This window comes from Lycium barbarum, chromosome 12 (assembly GCF_019175385.1).
Source record: "Lycium barbarum isolate Lr01 chromosome 12, ASM1917538v2, whole genome shotgun sequence".
Taxonomy (NCBI): domain Eukaryota; kingdom Viridiplantae; phylum Streptophyta; class Magnoliopsida; order Solanales; family Solanaceae; genus Lycium; species Lycium barbarum.
In genome coordinates, this window is record NC_083348.1 from 103,487,491 (window position 1) to 103,502,417 (window position 14,927).

Here is a 14,927-nt window from a genome sequence, read left to right on the forward strand (position 1 = left end):
GATCATTCTCTCTCATAATTTCTAATGAGGTTGATGTCGACATTATAGATTCATCTACGTCTACTATTTTTGGGCAAATTTATGACCGTGTTTTGCTGCTCATTTGAATCAGGAAAATTACGTGGTCTTAAATTACAATTATTAATGTATCATAAACTCATCGTCCAATAATATCACAAAAAAAATGATTTTTTTTCCCGAGCATAAATTTTATCGAATGCATTAGTGGCCTCATGATGCTTATTCTAAAAATGGTACTTCCATGGTGGAGCGAACGAGTCCAATGCTCTTCAAAAATTGGCAAGTTTTAACTTTTTAAGGAGCAAATTTTTTGATATTTTAAAAGTACTCCCTGTTTTCTGGGAACTATAAAGAAGTTTGAAGAATTCCAAAAAAACCCTTAAAAAGCGGTAACAGAATGTTTTACTTTAATCCCAGTCGTAATCAATCTTTTTTTTTTTTCTCACTCTGAAGCTCAGCCTTCTTTCAGTTGCATATTTATCTCTGCATATCAGTGTCCATGACTATGATGTCACACAGCTTCAATTAAACAGCTTAGCAAATCCCGCGAGGAACAATTAAAATGGTAACGGCTGAAACTCTACTTTCTTCATTCGTAAAGAAAAGTAATTTCATTGACATCTCTGTTCTTGTCTCATTTTAATTGTAGATCTATAATCATCGACTAATTTACCGATGATCAAGCATTTAATTGGAGCATCTAATTGGCGCATCGCATTTCCGCCTTCTTTGTGTGATTAAAGTTTAAAACAGGTGCGTAAGCATTACATAATTATGGTTTCAACATGTTAAGTCAGCACTATTAAGCCGTACAAATTTAGAACTATTAGTGCACTACTACCCATTGATTCAAATTTTTTATTTTTATTTTAGTGCATCTGCTTTATATCCACACCTCTTTAGGAAAAGTACGATGTTCAATTTGGTTTTCATTACTCTGATTTTGGACCATGCTCCATTTTTTAAAAGCACCTCTATTGACTATTGCGATTGATGGAGTTATATTCTTTTTAAAGTCGTGATATTCAGGCCAGTTTACTTGCACATAGATTAATTCTATAGGGTACTTTCTATCTTCTCAGCATAAATACTTACTAACTTTGTCCACCAAAACTTTGAACGATGAAACTAAGTCATTAATATTTTTGATTGAATTTAGACCTAGGTTAGATTTAGACCTCTTTGAGTAGTATATATATATATATATATATGTTTAATGCAAGATAGAGAGATGCACTTGTACATAATAAAAAGTTGCGCAACTCTATCTAGCAATAAAGAGGCTTTGTAGAAATAGTGCATATATGGGCATTGGCGTGAGAATTCAGATGACTTTGACGTTGTTAGGCATCAAGTGATTGGGTAGTAGAGAATATTCGTAAGATTAAACGAACTTTGGCCTTAGAGTTAATTACCTTAAGGGAGTTTCCAAGCACTAACCAAAGAGCCAAATAAAAAAGTAGAGTCAAAAGAAGAGATAAAGTATATATTCCATATCACTAATCCAAGCACATGGTTCTCTATCAAGAAGATGTTAAAGTAGGCGCGCGGGATTAGAACGCTTAGGTAATTTTTGGTTCTGATAGTGTAGAAGTTGAGGTTGTTATTAGAATATGGTACATGTTTTTGTTATTAAGCTACTAATGATGACAATGCTTCACAGATTGTGCAAATGATGTCTTTCCGAAACACACTTGTTTTATAAAGCAGTCAACTGGCCGTATGCTGGGCTGGAAAATGTTGTGTTTCTCATTACGTTCTAGCCTTTCATAAAATTTGATGTCATGTATATAAATGGGAACTGAAATATTAGCGCATCATTAAACGAGTACGCAGAAGAAGGGCTAAAAAATAAAGACATTAAATTCTGAGATTAGTTCTCGTCAAATACGCACCTCTATATTAGACGGAATTCAAAAATAAATTCCTTTTTCCCTGTTATTCATGAACTGCTAAGAGGATCTAGTTATGCTATTTACTTTTAAAAATAAGTACACTATATTAAGCTGGCAATTAAAATATATAAAGTTTTCCTGGCCTATTAATGTAGTTTAATAATGATTGCAAGTTAAGTTATCATTATTATCAACCAATTAACATTTGTTGCAAAAAATCAATTTAACTGTGTAAAAAGTAACCATTTACACAATTAAGTCGTTTATTAAGTAATTAATTGATAATATGATAAAAATGATAACTAACCTGCTATTACAAGTTAAAATTTATTGACAATGTAAAAAATCTTTACACTATTGTGTGTATAATTTAAATTAAACCGTATAAAAAATTTACTTACAATTACAATAAAATGTGATGATTATGTAGGTACTTTTTAAACCGTCAATATATAAAACTTAAAAACTCTTGTCAAAAAACAAAACTACATGGCTGAGTGAGCTGGTCCAAAGCTCCTCCAAAATTGGGAAGTTTAAGGAGGAAAAACTTTTGATACTTTTAGAAGAAGTCCCCTGTTTTTTTGTTTTATCATCTGCTTTTATCATATTTCAATTTTATCAGATAGTCCCCAAAGGGACTCAATACATTTGAACCCAATATTTACACGAAATTATGTATATTAATTATAGTCAAATGATCTAATGAGATGAAGATGTTTGTTAATTAACTCCGATTAAATGATAAAAGTCTACATGCATTTGCATTTATTAGTTTGGTGCAAACACGAATATTTTTTACCCTTGTTACAATCTACTCAGAGTTGATGGAAGTGGAGCGGTCATTCAGGATTTTAAAAGTGAGCAGTTCCCAAAAATACTAGTGAAAGGTCTGCAATTTTTTGGAATTAAAAGAGTGAGAACAATTCTAAAACCCCTTAATAAGCGCTAACAGAACTTCTTACGTAACTTGATCCCAAAATCACTTTTTTTTTTTTTTTTTTAATCAATCTCAATCTTACACATTCTTCGTCATATCACGGGTTCCATGAATATGATCTCACTCAGCTTTAAAATTGCTTGGAAAAACAAAAAGCAACAAATGGTAACGGCTAAAACTCTTGCTCGTCATTCGTATTTTTCTGCAGAGGTATATAATTGAGAAAAGGACCAAAATCATCCATAATGTTTGAGTTTGGATCAAAATCATACATATTCTTTCACATGGTGCACTAATAGTACATTATGTTTGCATAAGTGGTGCACTTTTAGTCACAATCCCAAATAAATTTAACGGAAAAGAACAAAAATGCCCCTGAACTTTTAGAAAAGGTATAAAAATACCCTTTATTCATCTATTTTGCTAAAACTACCCCTCAATTCAACTTTTTGAGAATTTATTCCCCTTGACTAACGGACAACACTAATTTAAAAAAAAAAAAAAAAAAAATTGCACATGACATTTTATTACTGAAAAAATGATTTATTCTTTTAAAAAGAAATCTGAAAAATCGTTATTTGTAGAATAAGGAAAAATAATTTTTCAACATCCATTTCTTTAAAAAAACAAATGTAGTAAGCCTTTTATATATATATATATATATATATATATATATATATATATATATATATATATATATATATAAACAGAATTGGATTTTCATTAAAACATGTGGAATTTTTTTAAGTTTGGAAAAAAAAAAATAACGGGTGGAAACCCCATTTTTTTTTTAGAAAATTCAATTTTTAAATCTGAAAAACTGATTGTTTTTTTAAGTAAAATGTGCAAAACTAATACTCCATAATTTTCTTCTAGATTTAAAAAAAAGATAGTTTTCTGGTTTTTTTTTTAAACACAGTTTTTCCATAAAAAATTTAATTTTTTCAGATTTTTATAAAAATCCAATTTTTCACATTTTGAAAAGAAAAAAAATTAGTGTTGTCCGTTAGTCAAGGTTTTACTCGTTCAAAAAATTTTTTTCAAATTTAAAAAAATTCCAAGGTTTCAGATTTCTTTTTAAAAGAATAAATCAATTTTTCAGTAATAAAATGTCATTTGCAATTTTTTTTTTTTTTTTTAAATTAGTGTTGTCCGTTAGTCAAGCGGAATAAATTCTCAAAAAGTTGAATTGAGGGGTAGTTTTAGCAAAATAGATGAATAAAGGGTATTTTTATACCTTTTCTAAAAGTTCAGGGGCATTTTTGTTCTTTTCCGTTAAATTTATTTGGAATTGTGACTAAAAGTGCACCACTTATTCAAACATAATGTACTATTAGTGCACCATGTGAAAGAATATGTATGATTTTGATCCAAACCCAAACATTATGGATGATTTTGGTCCTTTTCGTATATAATTCATAAAAGAAAATGATATTATTTCCTCCTCCTTATTTTTAATCGTAGATTCATAATTGAGTAAATATGACGAGCATACATGCCCCTTTCTACGTGATCACAGTTTAAAGGAGGTACGTATGGCTTACATAAATGAGTATTGACTTAGCAATCACTACCATTCTTCGTTACTGATATTAATTAAAGTAAATAAAATAATTGATGGTCCACCCATTAATTTATTCATTTTCTTACTTTGGTGCATCTTCTTTATATCCGCATCTTTTTAAGAAACGTAAGATGTTCAATTTGGTGTTTCACTATATTCTAAATTTGGAGTGATTCGTGATGGGGAGATCGATGTGGTTACAACTTACAAATACTAAAAAGTAATACAACTCTATATATCGTGAAAAAGATGCATATATGGCACTGGCGTAATGGCGGAGCTAAAGGGTAGAAATGCTTAATATATGGCATTGGCATTAGTGGTGGAGCTAAATGGGTGGAAGGGATTTAGAAAATCATATAAAGTTAAAATATTTTCTTACATGCATATAGCATATGATAGAACTCCTTGGAGATAATCGAACGTAACTTACTCGCACCCAATATTTATATCCAGAGGATAATCCAGTGTTTTAAGAGGATGGGTTCACCATCAGCTACGGGATTTTTTGATTTCTTTTGCTTTTGGTTCATTGAAGCTTAGCGCCTATAGGGTTTTTTGATTTCTTTTGTCTTTTGGGACTTGGGTAATTAGAAATAAAGGGGGGAAAAAGGTCATTAGATGTAATATAAAAAAAGAAACATGTTTTTTTTACTTTTGGGTAATTAGAATTATAGAAGAAAAAGGATTTAGAATAATATAAAAAGGAAAGTTAAAAAGTTGCTTTAGTGAAAAAAAAAGCATAAAACATGCAAGAGCTCGGGTTCGATCCCGAGAACTTCAGGGAATAAACACAACCCTAACCAGTGCCCCCCTCAGCCTAATTTGGCCATGTGTTCCTTCAGTTAATATTAGATATATTTTCAGAATTATACACATAATATATCGAGTTTAGTCGAGTGACCATGTGTTCACGTGACCCAAAAATTATACCTAAATTCGTCTCTGTTTACACTAAGCCAATAGATGAATAATATGTCTTTGCACATAGATTTTAAGGACTTAATCATGGTTAATCAACAACCTTCATTTTTTATGTGGAGAACCCAAGTCTCCAAGTGGGCCTTCTTGGCCACTCGCGACCTTGCTTTTAGAGAATTCTGCTTTTGTGTTGTCGGACTAGTACTGTGGCTTGATCTATGAGAAGAAGTTCACAGGACCCCTCCTTCGAGGGTGCCTAGATAATTCTAGATAATGTAAAGTTATCTCTCTGTGATGCTAAAATCTAAGTACAGTAACAAAGCTAAGTTGAATTCGCTCGAGTTCAGACTCGAATGTGGTCGCCGATGATAAAAAGCTTTAACACCTCTCATACTTATTATTTTTCAATATGAAAATGAAAAAAAAAATACAATTTCAGATCATTAAATTCACTTTTAATTATGATAAATTAACAATATTTAACATAATTTGTGTGAATAGTCAGTGTGGTAGGTATTTATCGTGATAATCTTGCCGACGCCGTTGAATGGCGTGACAATTCAGATGGCTAGACGTTAGGCTTCAACTGATTTGCTAGGTAGGGAATCTTCGGAAGATAAACGTTTGGTCTTAAAGTTAACTAGCTTAAGGGAGTTTCTAATTGCACCATGCCAGGAGCCAAAGAAATAGTGGTGGAGTCAAAAGGAGAGATGAAGTGAATTCCATATCACTAAACCACCACCTCACTGCCAATTGGAACAATTTACTTTGATCATCCAGCACTAACATTATTGTCCTTTCGATCATGCAAAACAAAGACTTGAAACTCATATGTTGTGTTTTGTCTTGGAGATGATAACCTTTTCCTTTAGTTTTCATGTTGTCATTGTAGCAACTTTATGTCAACACTCTCCTCTTTTGTTCCAAAAAGGATCTTGCATCACTTAGATTAGCTGACGATGTGGATAAAAATATGGGGTGACCTGGAATACTATTATTGAACTCATTAATTCTTAATTATAAGTATGGGAAATGTGTCTGAATGGAGCATTATGAATGATTTTAAAAGAATTCATTAGTTGACCTTATCTAAGCTAATTTTAATATTTAGATTTTGATTTACTATCAGATCATAAGATAAGAATGCGGGTATTTAACATGAATACGGATCTAAAGGTCAAATCCGTCATCACATAAATCTTAACTGTGTAATTTTGACTTGATTTTTTAGTTGTAATGTTAATTAAATATTCATGAGTTTAGATGTTACTAACTTGATTGACAAGCGCTAGAAATCAGTTCCTTCCAATGAACATTCACAACTCACAAGCTACACATTTTACTACTTGATGCCTTGCGTGGTTTTGGTATCTCTTTCAGCACCTATGGCACACAAATCAAAGTTTGGGCGTAACGGTGCTATAAAGTAGTAGGAGTAGTAGTTTTCCTAATTAAGAAACTTTTATAGAAGGGACTACTCGTAGAGCTTCACTTAAATATGACTTCCTAACACTAACTTTATTTTGATTTACGATATTATATTCATAATTTTTTTAATTGTACTATGAGGATTTATCATAAAATGGGCTCAATTTACATATTTGAATCATTGGAACTGATAACGTGAGCAACTTACACTTATTTGGGATTGTGACATAATTATTATCATTGATGACTAATTGTTCTAAATCATTTATGATTTAATGAAAGATAATCATAATCTTATTGAATATGCCTTTTCCCACACATTCTTAATTTACTAATTAGATTCCTTTGGAATAGAAAGAAAGAAAAAACTAGATAGCCCCCGTGCTCTTTTTGTTTCCTAGCTAGGTGGAGCTAGGGGTACAAGAGTATACATAGTTTTTAAATCCTCTCACCAATTTCGTGTTTATTTATTATTTCTTGAATCTAATTAATAAAAAATTTAACTTTGTCACTGCTTCTTTTCCAACATTTTTTTTTTACTCCTCCTTCTAGGAGTTTCCTGATTTTGCTGTCTTGAAGGTGAATGATGCTTATCGTCTGAGCAATCCCTTTTATCAACAAAAATTTAGTTCTCATTCCTATAGAAATATAGTCAGTGTACTCATCAACATAAATGCCCATATAGGCCCCTGAGGTTGCTTTTATGACAAACTGCTCATGCCTTTCTTAAAAAGTTCGTATGCGTGCGTGCAATTTTCCCTGCATATTGCCAGCATACATTGGCATACTGATTGAAAAACAACCTCCCTATTCCTTCCCAAATAAACTGGGACCCTATTCTCCATCCATCTCAAAGATTCTTATTGAACTCCTAATATATTATGCCTTCTTACTCCAATGTAATTTTAGTAGTTAATTGAAGAGTTTAAGAATGATAAGTATATCAAATTGATAAGATTGAAATTATACTTATTAGTAATAAATAACTTAAAATAATTATTATAAGAAAATAAAACAAAAAGATAAGCGTAATATTGCAAATCTTAAAGAAAGTTAATATTAGTTAATCAAACCTAGGAAAAGATTTATGAAAGTTCTTTATTATTGTGCACGTACCAAATAGATGGAATTTGCAGTAAGTGCAAGCGTAGTGGTATTCAGTTCAACGCACCCATGAATGTGGCTTGATAGTCCAGAAATTAGGGAGAATCTTCATGTTTGAATTTTAAAAAAGATAAAAAATATTTGGTAATTTTTTTCTTCTTTTGTCCAAGTTTTAGTAGACAAAGATACCTATGGTGGCAAAAACTAAAGTAGCATGTATCCACAAAAAAAATTGGTCGAGGTATTTAGTTCAATGCCTAACTTTTTTTTAATTTGTGTTAAATTTAGTTCAATGCCTAATGCATGTGTCAAAGAATGAAAAATGAATCCTTCCGGGGAAGTTTGTTGGAATTTTTTTAGAAAGATTTTACAGTAAGTAATAATTCTCTGCAAAGAGCCAAGCTTTTTTTTTTGAACGTTTTCTTCAAGAGAGAAGCTCTTCTTGTTTTTTAAATTTAGGAAAACAGAACTTCCAAGGATGAAAAATCATAATGTATTTGAAACAAAACGCCAAATTCCTTAAACTCGAAGTTATAGCAGTCGCTTTTCCTGTTTAACCTAAATAATAAAACTAGGAGTATTTGATTATTGCAGTGGGCTTTGCCAATTTTTGAAATGAAACTGTTATGATTTTCTCTGCTTATCCAATTGACAGAAGTGGTAAAATATTATATTTCCGAAGCTAAAACCTGGCAGGTTCTGAGATAATCCAAGTGGTTGCAACTGCCATATGTCGAGCAATAGTAAGCATTATAGTGCAACATCAAATACATCATGAATGAAACTAACATACGCTTTGGAGTCATCAGAATTGTTAAGAGCTTTTTTGCATGAAGACATAATAAAAGTATATCTAAGATTAAACCGACGTGACGACACTGCCAACTGAAAACGTGGAATGCTGCATTATTAGCCTTTTAGACTTCAAATCATTTATTACTAACTTTGCCTAAAGGAACTTTTAGTGATGGTCTAGTGTTCCATTTTTAAGCCTTTCAGAAAAGTTGATTTTCTTTAAATAGTTTAGCTGATTTAATTTGATATTAATTTGTTTTAGGGTTTGATTAATCAAATTTGTATCGAAAAGTTTACTTCAGGGTAAAATATTTCTTTTATTAAAGATGACTCCAAATTCAAAGCTCCTGAAATTTCTAATTAAACATAGAGGGCCAATAACCTTATCATCTTAACCTCAGTTTGTGTGCAGAGTATATTACTGTATATTTTCACAATTGTTTATTCGCACCTCTTATGGACATAGGTGCGACAAATTGTCTGCCAAGACTAAAGTAAGAAATCATTTAGTAACATTTGTTTCTTATGCTATATCATTTATCTCTTGAGTGCTTTTGGTGATTGTCCAGTGTTACATTATACGTCTCACTAAAAGTTATCTTACTTGCTGAAAAAGACTCAACTTCTTTTTGCTACTTTAAATCACTATATAATTTGTTAATTGCATTGTTGAGATGGAGCTAGCTAGCCAATCCAAATATAAGATCTTTAAAGTACGGCCTTATATTAACACTAATTCGTTTGTTTGTTTTGTGTAGTGACTGAAATACTGAGAGCAAATGAAAGCAGCAACAACATATAATTAAGGAGCCTTGTTATCTTCTCCAACATTTCTCATTTTCACTAAACCTTTCTTTCTGAATCTCCCTTCATGGCTGGAGGACAAAGTCGAAGAAAGCTCAACAAACCATGTATTCTCCTCATAGGTAAATTACCCCCCACCCCTTTGATTTTATATTCAGTACTTCATTCCTAGGTAGTTTTAACTCAATAATCTTCAGTATGATATATGAGTTGAGCTTGAATGAAGAACTGAGGCATAGTTAAAGTATTTTGTAATCTCCAAAGATAAAAATATTTACATGGACGTGTGGATTATGATTTTAATTTGGCAGTGATAGCGGGAATGGAGAGATTTGCATTCAAAGGAGTGGCGTCAAACTTAGTGACATATTTAACAGATGTGGTTAAAATGAGCAATTCAGCTGCGGCAAAGATGGTTAACAATTGGATTGGTATTACGTCTATGCTGCCACTGCTGGTTGCTCCACTAGCTGATTCTTATTTGGATCGTTACACCACTGTGTTGGCTTCTTCTTCTTTATATTTTGCCGTAAGTTCCTTTTCAAATTTTCAGTTCATCTCTTTAACTTTCTATACACAATTTGAGGAGCTACTGCTCAGAGGTGGTTTAGTGAATCCTTTGTGCTGGTTAGAAAATTATACTCTGCAGATAGAGTTGAAACAAAATCTTGTGTAAGTCCAAATTGTTGAATCCTTTTCACATGAAGGAAGCTTAATTTTAGTATAGCTGCTAAGGCAGTTCGTAGGTTGCAAGCTTATTAGAGTTTTTAGTTCTTTTGCATGTCTCTGGAGTTTTGAAAAATTCAAAACAATCCCATAGGCACGAATTTCTTGAACAAATCGTACTCGGGTCCTTTGGTTATCGGGATAAGAATATTAATCTCGATATAAAATTTGAGATTATATTCATCCCATATTTGTTTATGGGTATTAGCTAATATCAGTATACATTTTATATCAAAATCTAGGTATTAGAATGTGAGATAATAATCCCGCGATTCTGTTAGCAAATCAAACGAGCCCTTAATGTTATCCCGACTATTTCCTAATGTAGTATATTCATTTATTAGGATCTAGTGGCTATGTCAATTTAAAAAAGACAGTAGATTTAATTTTTTATCAAAATGGGAAAAAAATTCTTGATCTAATAAAGATGACTTTTTGCCAATATCGGGGAGGGAAAAAAGATACATACTGATTTTTACATATTTGAGTTTGGTTGGTGGATTATCTACACGGAGATCATTAGCAACAGCCACGGTGGACCATGTACGTGGAACCTTGAGTCATTACCCACCTTTTTTTTAATCTGTAGAGCGCAATAACATTGCATTATAACATAAATATAACATAAATCTTGCACGTAATGAATGCAGCTTTAACAACTTCTATTTAAAGTATGTATAACAGTTTGTTTCATTGTCGACTCACTTTACTTACGTTATTGCTGATTTTAGGTGTCGCTTCTTTTGTGGCGCATTTGTTATGTCTGCTCAGTGCACAAAGATTTGCCACTGTTCTGTTTTGGTTTATGAGAATACTTACGGTTATAAACAGTTGTTTGTCGTGAAAGAGTTGTTTTGTCTTCTAAATAGTACATTTTTATTGCCTCATTGAAAAGGAAATACATATAACATTAACAAATAGTAAAGAAGTTTCAATCGAAATATGTTACTAATATGAAGAGCAGATTAATAGTATTGCCTCATTGAAAAGGAGATATACTGACAATAACTCTCTTTGAAAATTAAACAATCAGGGTCTTTTAGCTTTGACATCATTAGCATTACACTGGCCATGGACTTCTACGGACAAATCGGGTTTCTCGTCATCCTTACAATGGTCTCTGCATTTAATTTCACTAGGCCAAGCGGGTTACAACCCGTCCTTACAAGCTTTTGCAGCGGACCAATTGGATGACGAAGAGGAATTGCCATGTACAAAAAATGACCAGAGCACCAAGAAGAAGAGCACATTTTTCCAGTGGTGGTATTTTGGCATTTGTTGTGGCAGTCTACTTGGAGTTTCTGTCATGTCATACATACAGGATACATTAGGATGGGGATTAGGTTTCGCCATTCCCTCTATTGCCATGATAGTATCGGTTATAGTCTTCAGATTTGGAAACCGATTTTATACACACAACAACGATGGCGAAATTATTCATATCAAGTCACTGGGTGATATAGTTAAATCTATTAGAGCGGCTACGTCAAGATTGACCTGTGGTGAGATCGCTGTACCACATACCAATAAGTCAAAGGCTGTTGAGATCGAGTAAGTGTTTCTTTAAAGCTTTTGTAGAAGAGTTTAAAATATTTCAGACAATCAATTCACTTCTAACGTATCTGTAATTTCGTAAAAATGATAGCTGACCTGCTATAACATGTTAAATCAGTCTAGCTTTTTTTGGACGTTGTGATATTGTGTATCACTTAATAAAAGCAAAACAAATAAATTTCTTGGCCAGTAGTGCTAATTATGGCTTATTTTTTTGTTCATAGACTTGAAAATACACCACTCTGCCAACAAGATTCAGGCAGCATCGAGGGTGCCGATAAAAAAACAGAGAATGGGGTGGTCAAAATTTTAAAAGTAATACTACCTCTACTGCCAGTATGGACTATGCTTCTGATGTTTGCTGTGATTTTTCAACAACCTGCAACATTTTTCACTAAACAAGGTATGACAATGAAGAGAAACATTGGAAGCAACTTCCGAATTCCACCAGCTGCTCTTCAAAGTTCAATCACCATATCTATAATCCTTCTCATGCCTCTGTACGACACGTTCTTTATCCCCTTCATTCGTGTTTTGACACGCAATGAGAAAGGTATCACTGTGATGCAGAGAATGGGAATAGGTATGTTCCTTTCAGTAATAGCAATGATAATTGCAGCTGTTACCGAAAGAAAAAGACTAGATATTGCCAGAAATATGGGGACTTCAACTTTAGAAGATGTGCCAATGAGCATATTCTGGTTGCTGCCTCAATACATTCTCTTGGGAATTTCAGATATATTCACAGTTGTTGGTATGCAAGAGTTCTTTTATTCTGAAGTTCCAATAAATATGAGAACTTTAGGTATAGCCCTTTATACTAGTGTATTCGGGTGTGGTAGTTTCTTCAGCTCATTCCTTATAACCGTGATTGAACATTTGACAAGTTCAATAGGAGAAAAGCAGAACTGGTTCGCCGATGACATGAGAAAGGCCCGTTTAGATAACTACTACTGGTTTCTGGCCTTGTCAAGTGCTGCCAGTTTCTTGATGTTTATGATTTTCTGTCGATTTTATAGGAGCAGGACAGTTACAGTTATCTGAGTGTTGTAGTGACTGATTGCTTGTTATTGTCGAATGCTATATTTTGCGATGTGAGTGAACATTCATTTCTAGTAGAAATTGAAGGTTCTGCACTTGTATATAGTCAACACTGTATATAAGGAAGATAAAACTTTGAATTCCTATTTAGTTTGTTGCATCCGCTTTAAGTTTACAAACGAACAAAAAACCTCTACTTTTGATCCATTCCAAAATGTATGTTTATTGGTTGTAATGAGGTATCTTAGAGATGACGAGCCATGGATATCCTTACAAACTAGCGATGAGCTCCTCCTCCAATTTTTTTTATCACAATCGGTTAGAAACAGGATAAATTTTCTTCCCTCGTCCAAATTTATTTGTCACTTTATCAATCCACTATGACTATATTCTAAGTTAGACCAGTCCATGTCTCAGCGGATTGAATTGGAAATAAGTTCGTTGATAGGTCAATGAGGGCATAATTCAAACTAAACCATCAGAAAACTTCGTCAAAATACGGGGAAACTATTTACAAAAGTTAAGATTCGATACTCGATATTTCAGGGTTATCAACGTCTTTAAGCTGGGTGCTGGTCATTTGTATTCTTGAATGACCAGCATTTCAAAGTTTAGGAGATGCTGCAAACCAAAATGTTTTGCTAGTATATTCAGATTAAAATACACATCTTGCAGAGATCATTTATGAAAGAATGAGTATCTAGTTCTTTACTGAACTTAACTATATGCGCTAGGAAACTCTTGACGCCAACAATAAACCAAACGATAAGCAAATGAATAAGCATGTGACATTTGAAAAGCTTACAGAAGTTTCTTTACCTAGTAGCAGCCAGAGTTTGCATAGATTAGTAGTAAAGTTCAAATTCAGTAGATGTGGAAAGCTCCATTGCTATCATTGAAGTCTAACTGAGGTGCTCTGAACAAAACGGATACAAATTGGTAGTTGGTATTAGAAGAAACGTCATGCAAACAATCAAAGATCTAAAGAACATGAGGATTGGAAATGTGTCAGTAGTTAGCATCACCCTACAACGAGAAATATTAACTTGTCGATGAATTCACATCCACAGTGTAAGATAACCCCATTGAATACTCTCGAAAATCAATTGGATTTGCGCAAGTTTTTAGGATAATCAAGCTCTCTTAGGTATTTGGTCATCATCGAAGTAAAACCGCTGAATGAAAAGTAAAAGTCTGCAACTCCAATCTCTCTTGCCCAGATGCACTGGAGTACTAAAATCATCTAAAGCCTCTAAAAGTATTTGACCTTTCTTTTCCTTAATGATCATACAGATATACTTTTTGAGGAAAACCGTCACAGAATAACGGCCTACCCATTAATGTGATAAGATGACATGTGTAACAGGATGAAGGTTACCTTTGGTCTCCTGATCAAAAAAACCAAGATCAAGCCAATAGTTCATAAAAAATACATTAAGTTGAATTTCAACCAATTCTTGTAATTCAGAGCATGGTGATAGGGTCTCATTCTTCATGTTGCCTTTTACCTATATCTAATTGGTGAAGCGTTCACCATGAGCTGGTTAACTAAGAGGTAGTGCAGCTGGTGTAGCAGAACTAATGTGCAGCCTAGTCATAACCTCTGTTTCATGTGTCAGGTCAAAGAATATAAACTGTTTTATCACGAAAATAAAGATATTCCCAGATCAGAAAGTATGGCATTCAAACTAGCAGTTTAAGAGATCTTTATCAAAATATCACCAGTGGCGGACCCAGGATTCAACGATCCTGGGTGCTCACCTTAAAATCAACAAAAAATATATTGCTTTGAGTAGGATTCGAACTCGATTCCTCCATGACTTAGCCTAAAGCCTACAACATTTTAACCAGAGCACCAAGATCTAATATTGCTTCCTGGGTGCTATTTATTATTTTATACTGAATACAATATTTTTTGTCTACCTAGGGTATGGTGCTCGAGCACCAAAAACTAATACATGGGTCCGCTCCTGAATATCACCACATTATATTCATGCAGCTATCGCAGTGTAACCAAAAGCATCATTATCTTTTCTTTCTTTCTTTTTTTTTTCCTCCCTTTTTATAAATATAACCCAAAGCATCATTACCAAATGATCTCATTCTCCTTTTTCCAGACTCTTCAAGAACTGGTATG

General features: G+C 33.0%; 1 protein-coding gene across 2 annotated transcripts; it reads left to right on the forward strand.

Annotated features, from left to right (window-relative positions):
- Nucleotides 1-480: 480 nt before the first annotated feature.
- LOC132621361 (protein NRT1/ PTR FAMILY 5.8) lies at nt 481-12,940 on the forward strand. 2 transcript variants are annotated; one of them, XM_060335594.1, is made up of 6 exons: nt 481-586; nt 671-774; nt 9,424-9,591; nt 9,781-9,998; nt 11,229-11,746; nt 11,974-12,940. In XM_060335594.1, exons 3-6 carry the CDS (start codon nt 9,537-9,539, stop codon nt 12,791-12,793), a joined length of 1,611 nt encoding a protein of 536 aa, XP_060191577.1. In that variant the 5' UTR covers nt 481-586; nt 671-774; nt 9,424-9,536; the 3' UTR covers nt 12,794-12,940. The 2 variants fall into 2 exon arrangements, with proteins under 2 accessions (XP_060191577.1, XP_060191576.1); XM_060335593.1 differs by lacking the exons at nt 481-586; nt 671-774 and adding an exon at nt 9,007-9,159.
- The last annotated feature ends 1,987 nt before the right edge of the window (nt 12,941-14,927 follow it).

Bases quoted from the DNA above. Each gene is read 5' to 3' on its own strand.
- LOC132621361 (XM_060335594.1), top strand. From the start codon at position 9,537: ATGGCTGGAGGACAAAGTCGAAGAAAGCTCAACAAACCATGTATTCTC. The intron at 9,999-11,228 runs GTAAGTTCCTTT...TTAAACAATCAG, and splicing joins CTTCTTCTTTATATTTTGCC to GGTCTTTTAGCTTTGACATC. The intron at 11,747-11,973 runs GTAAGTGTTTCT...TTTTGTTCATAG, and splicing joins TCAAAGGCTGTTGAGATCGA to ACTTGAAAATACACCACTCT.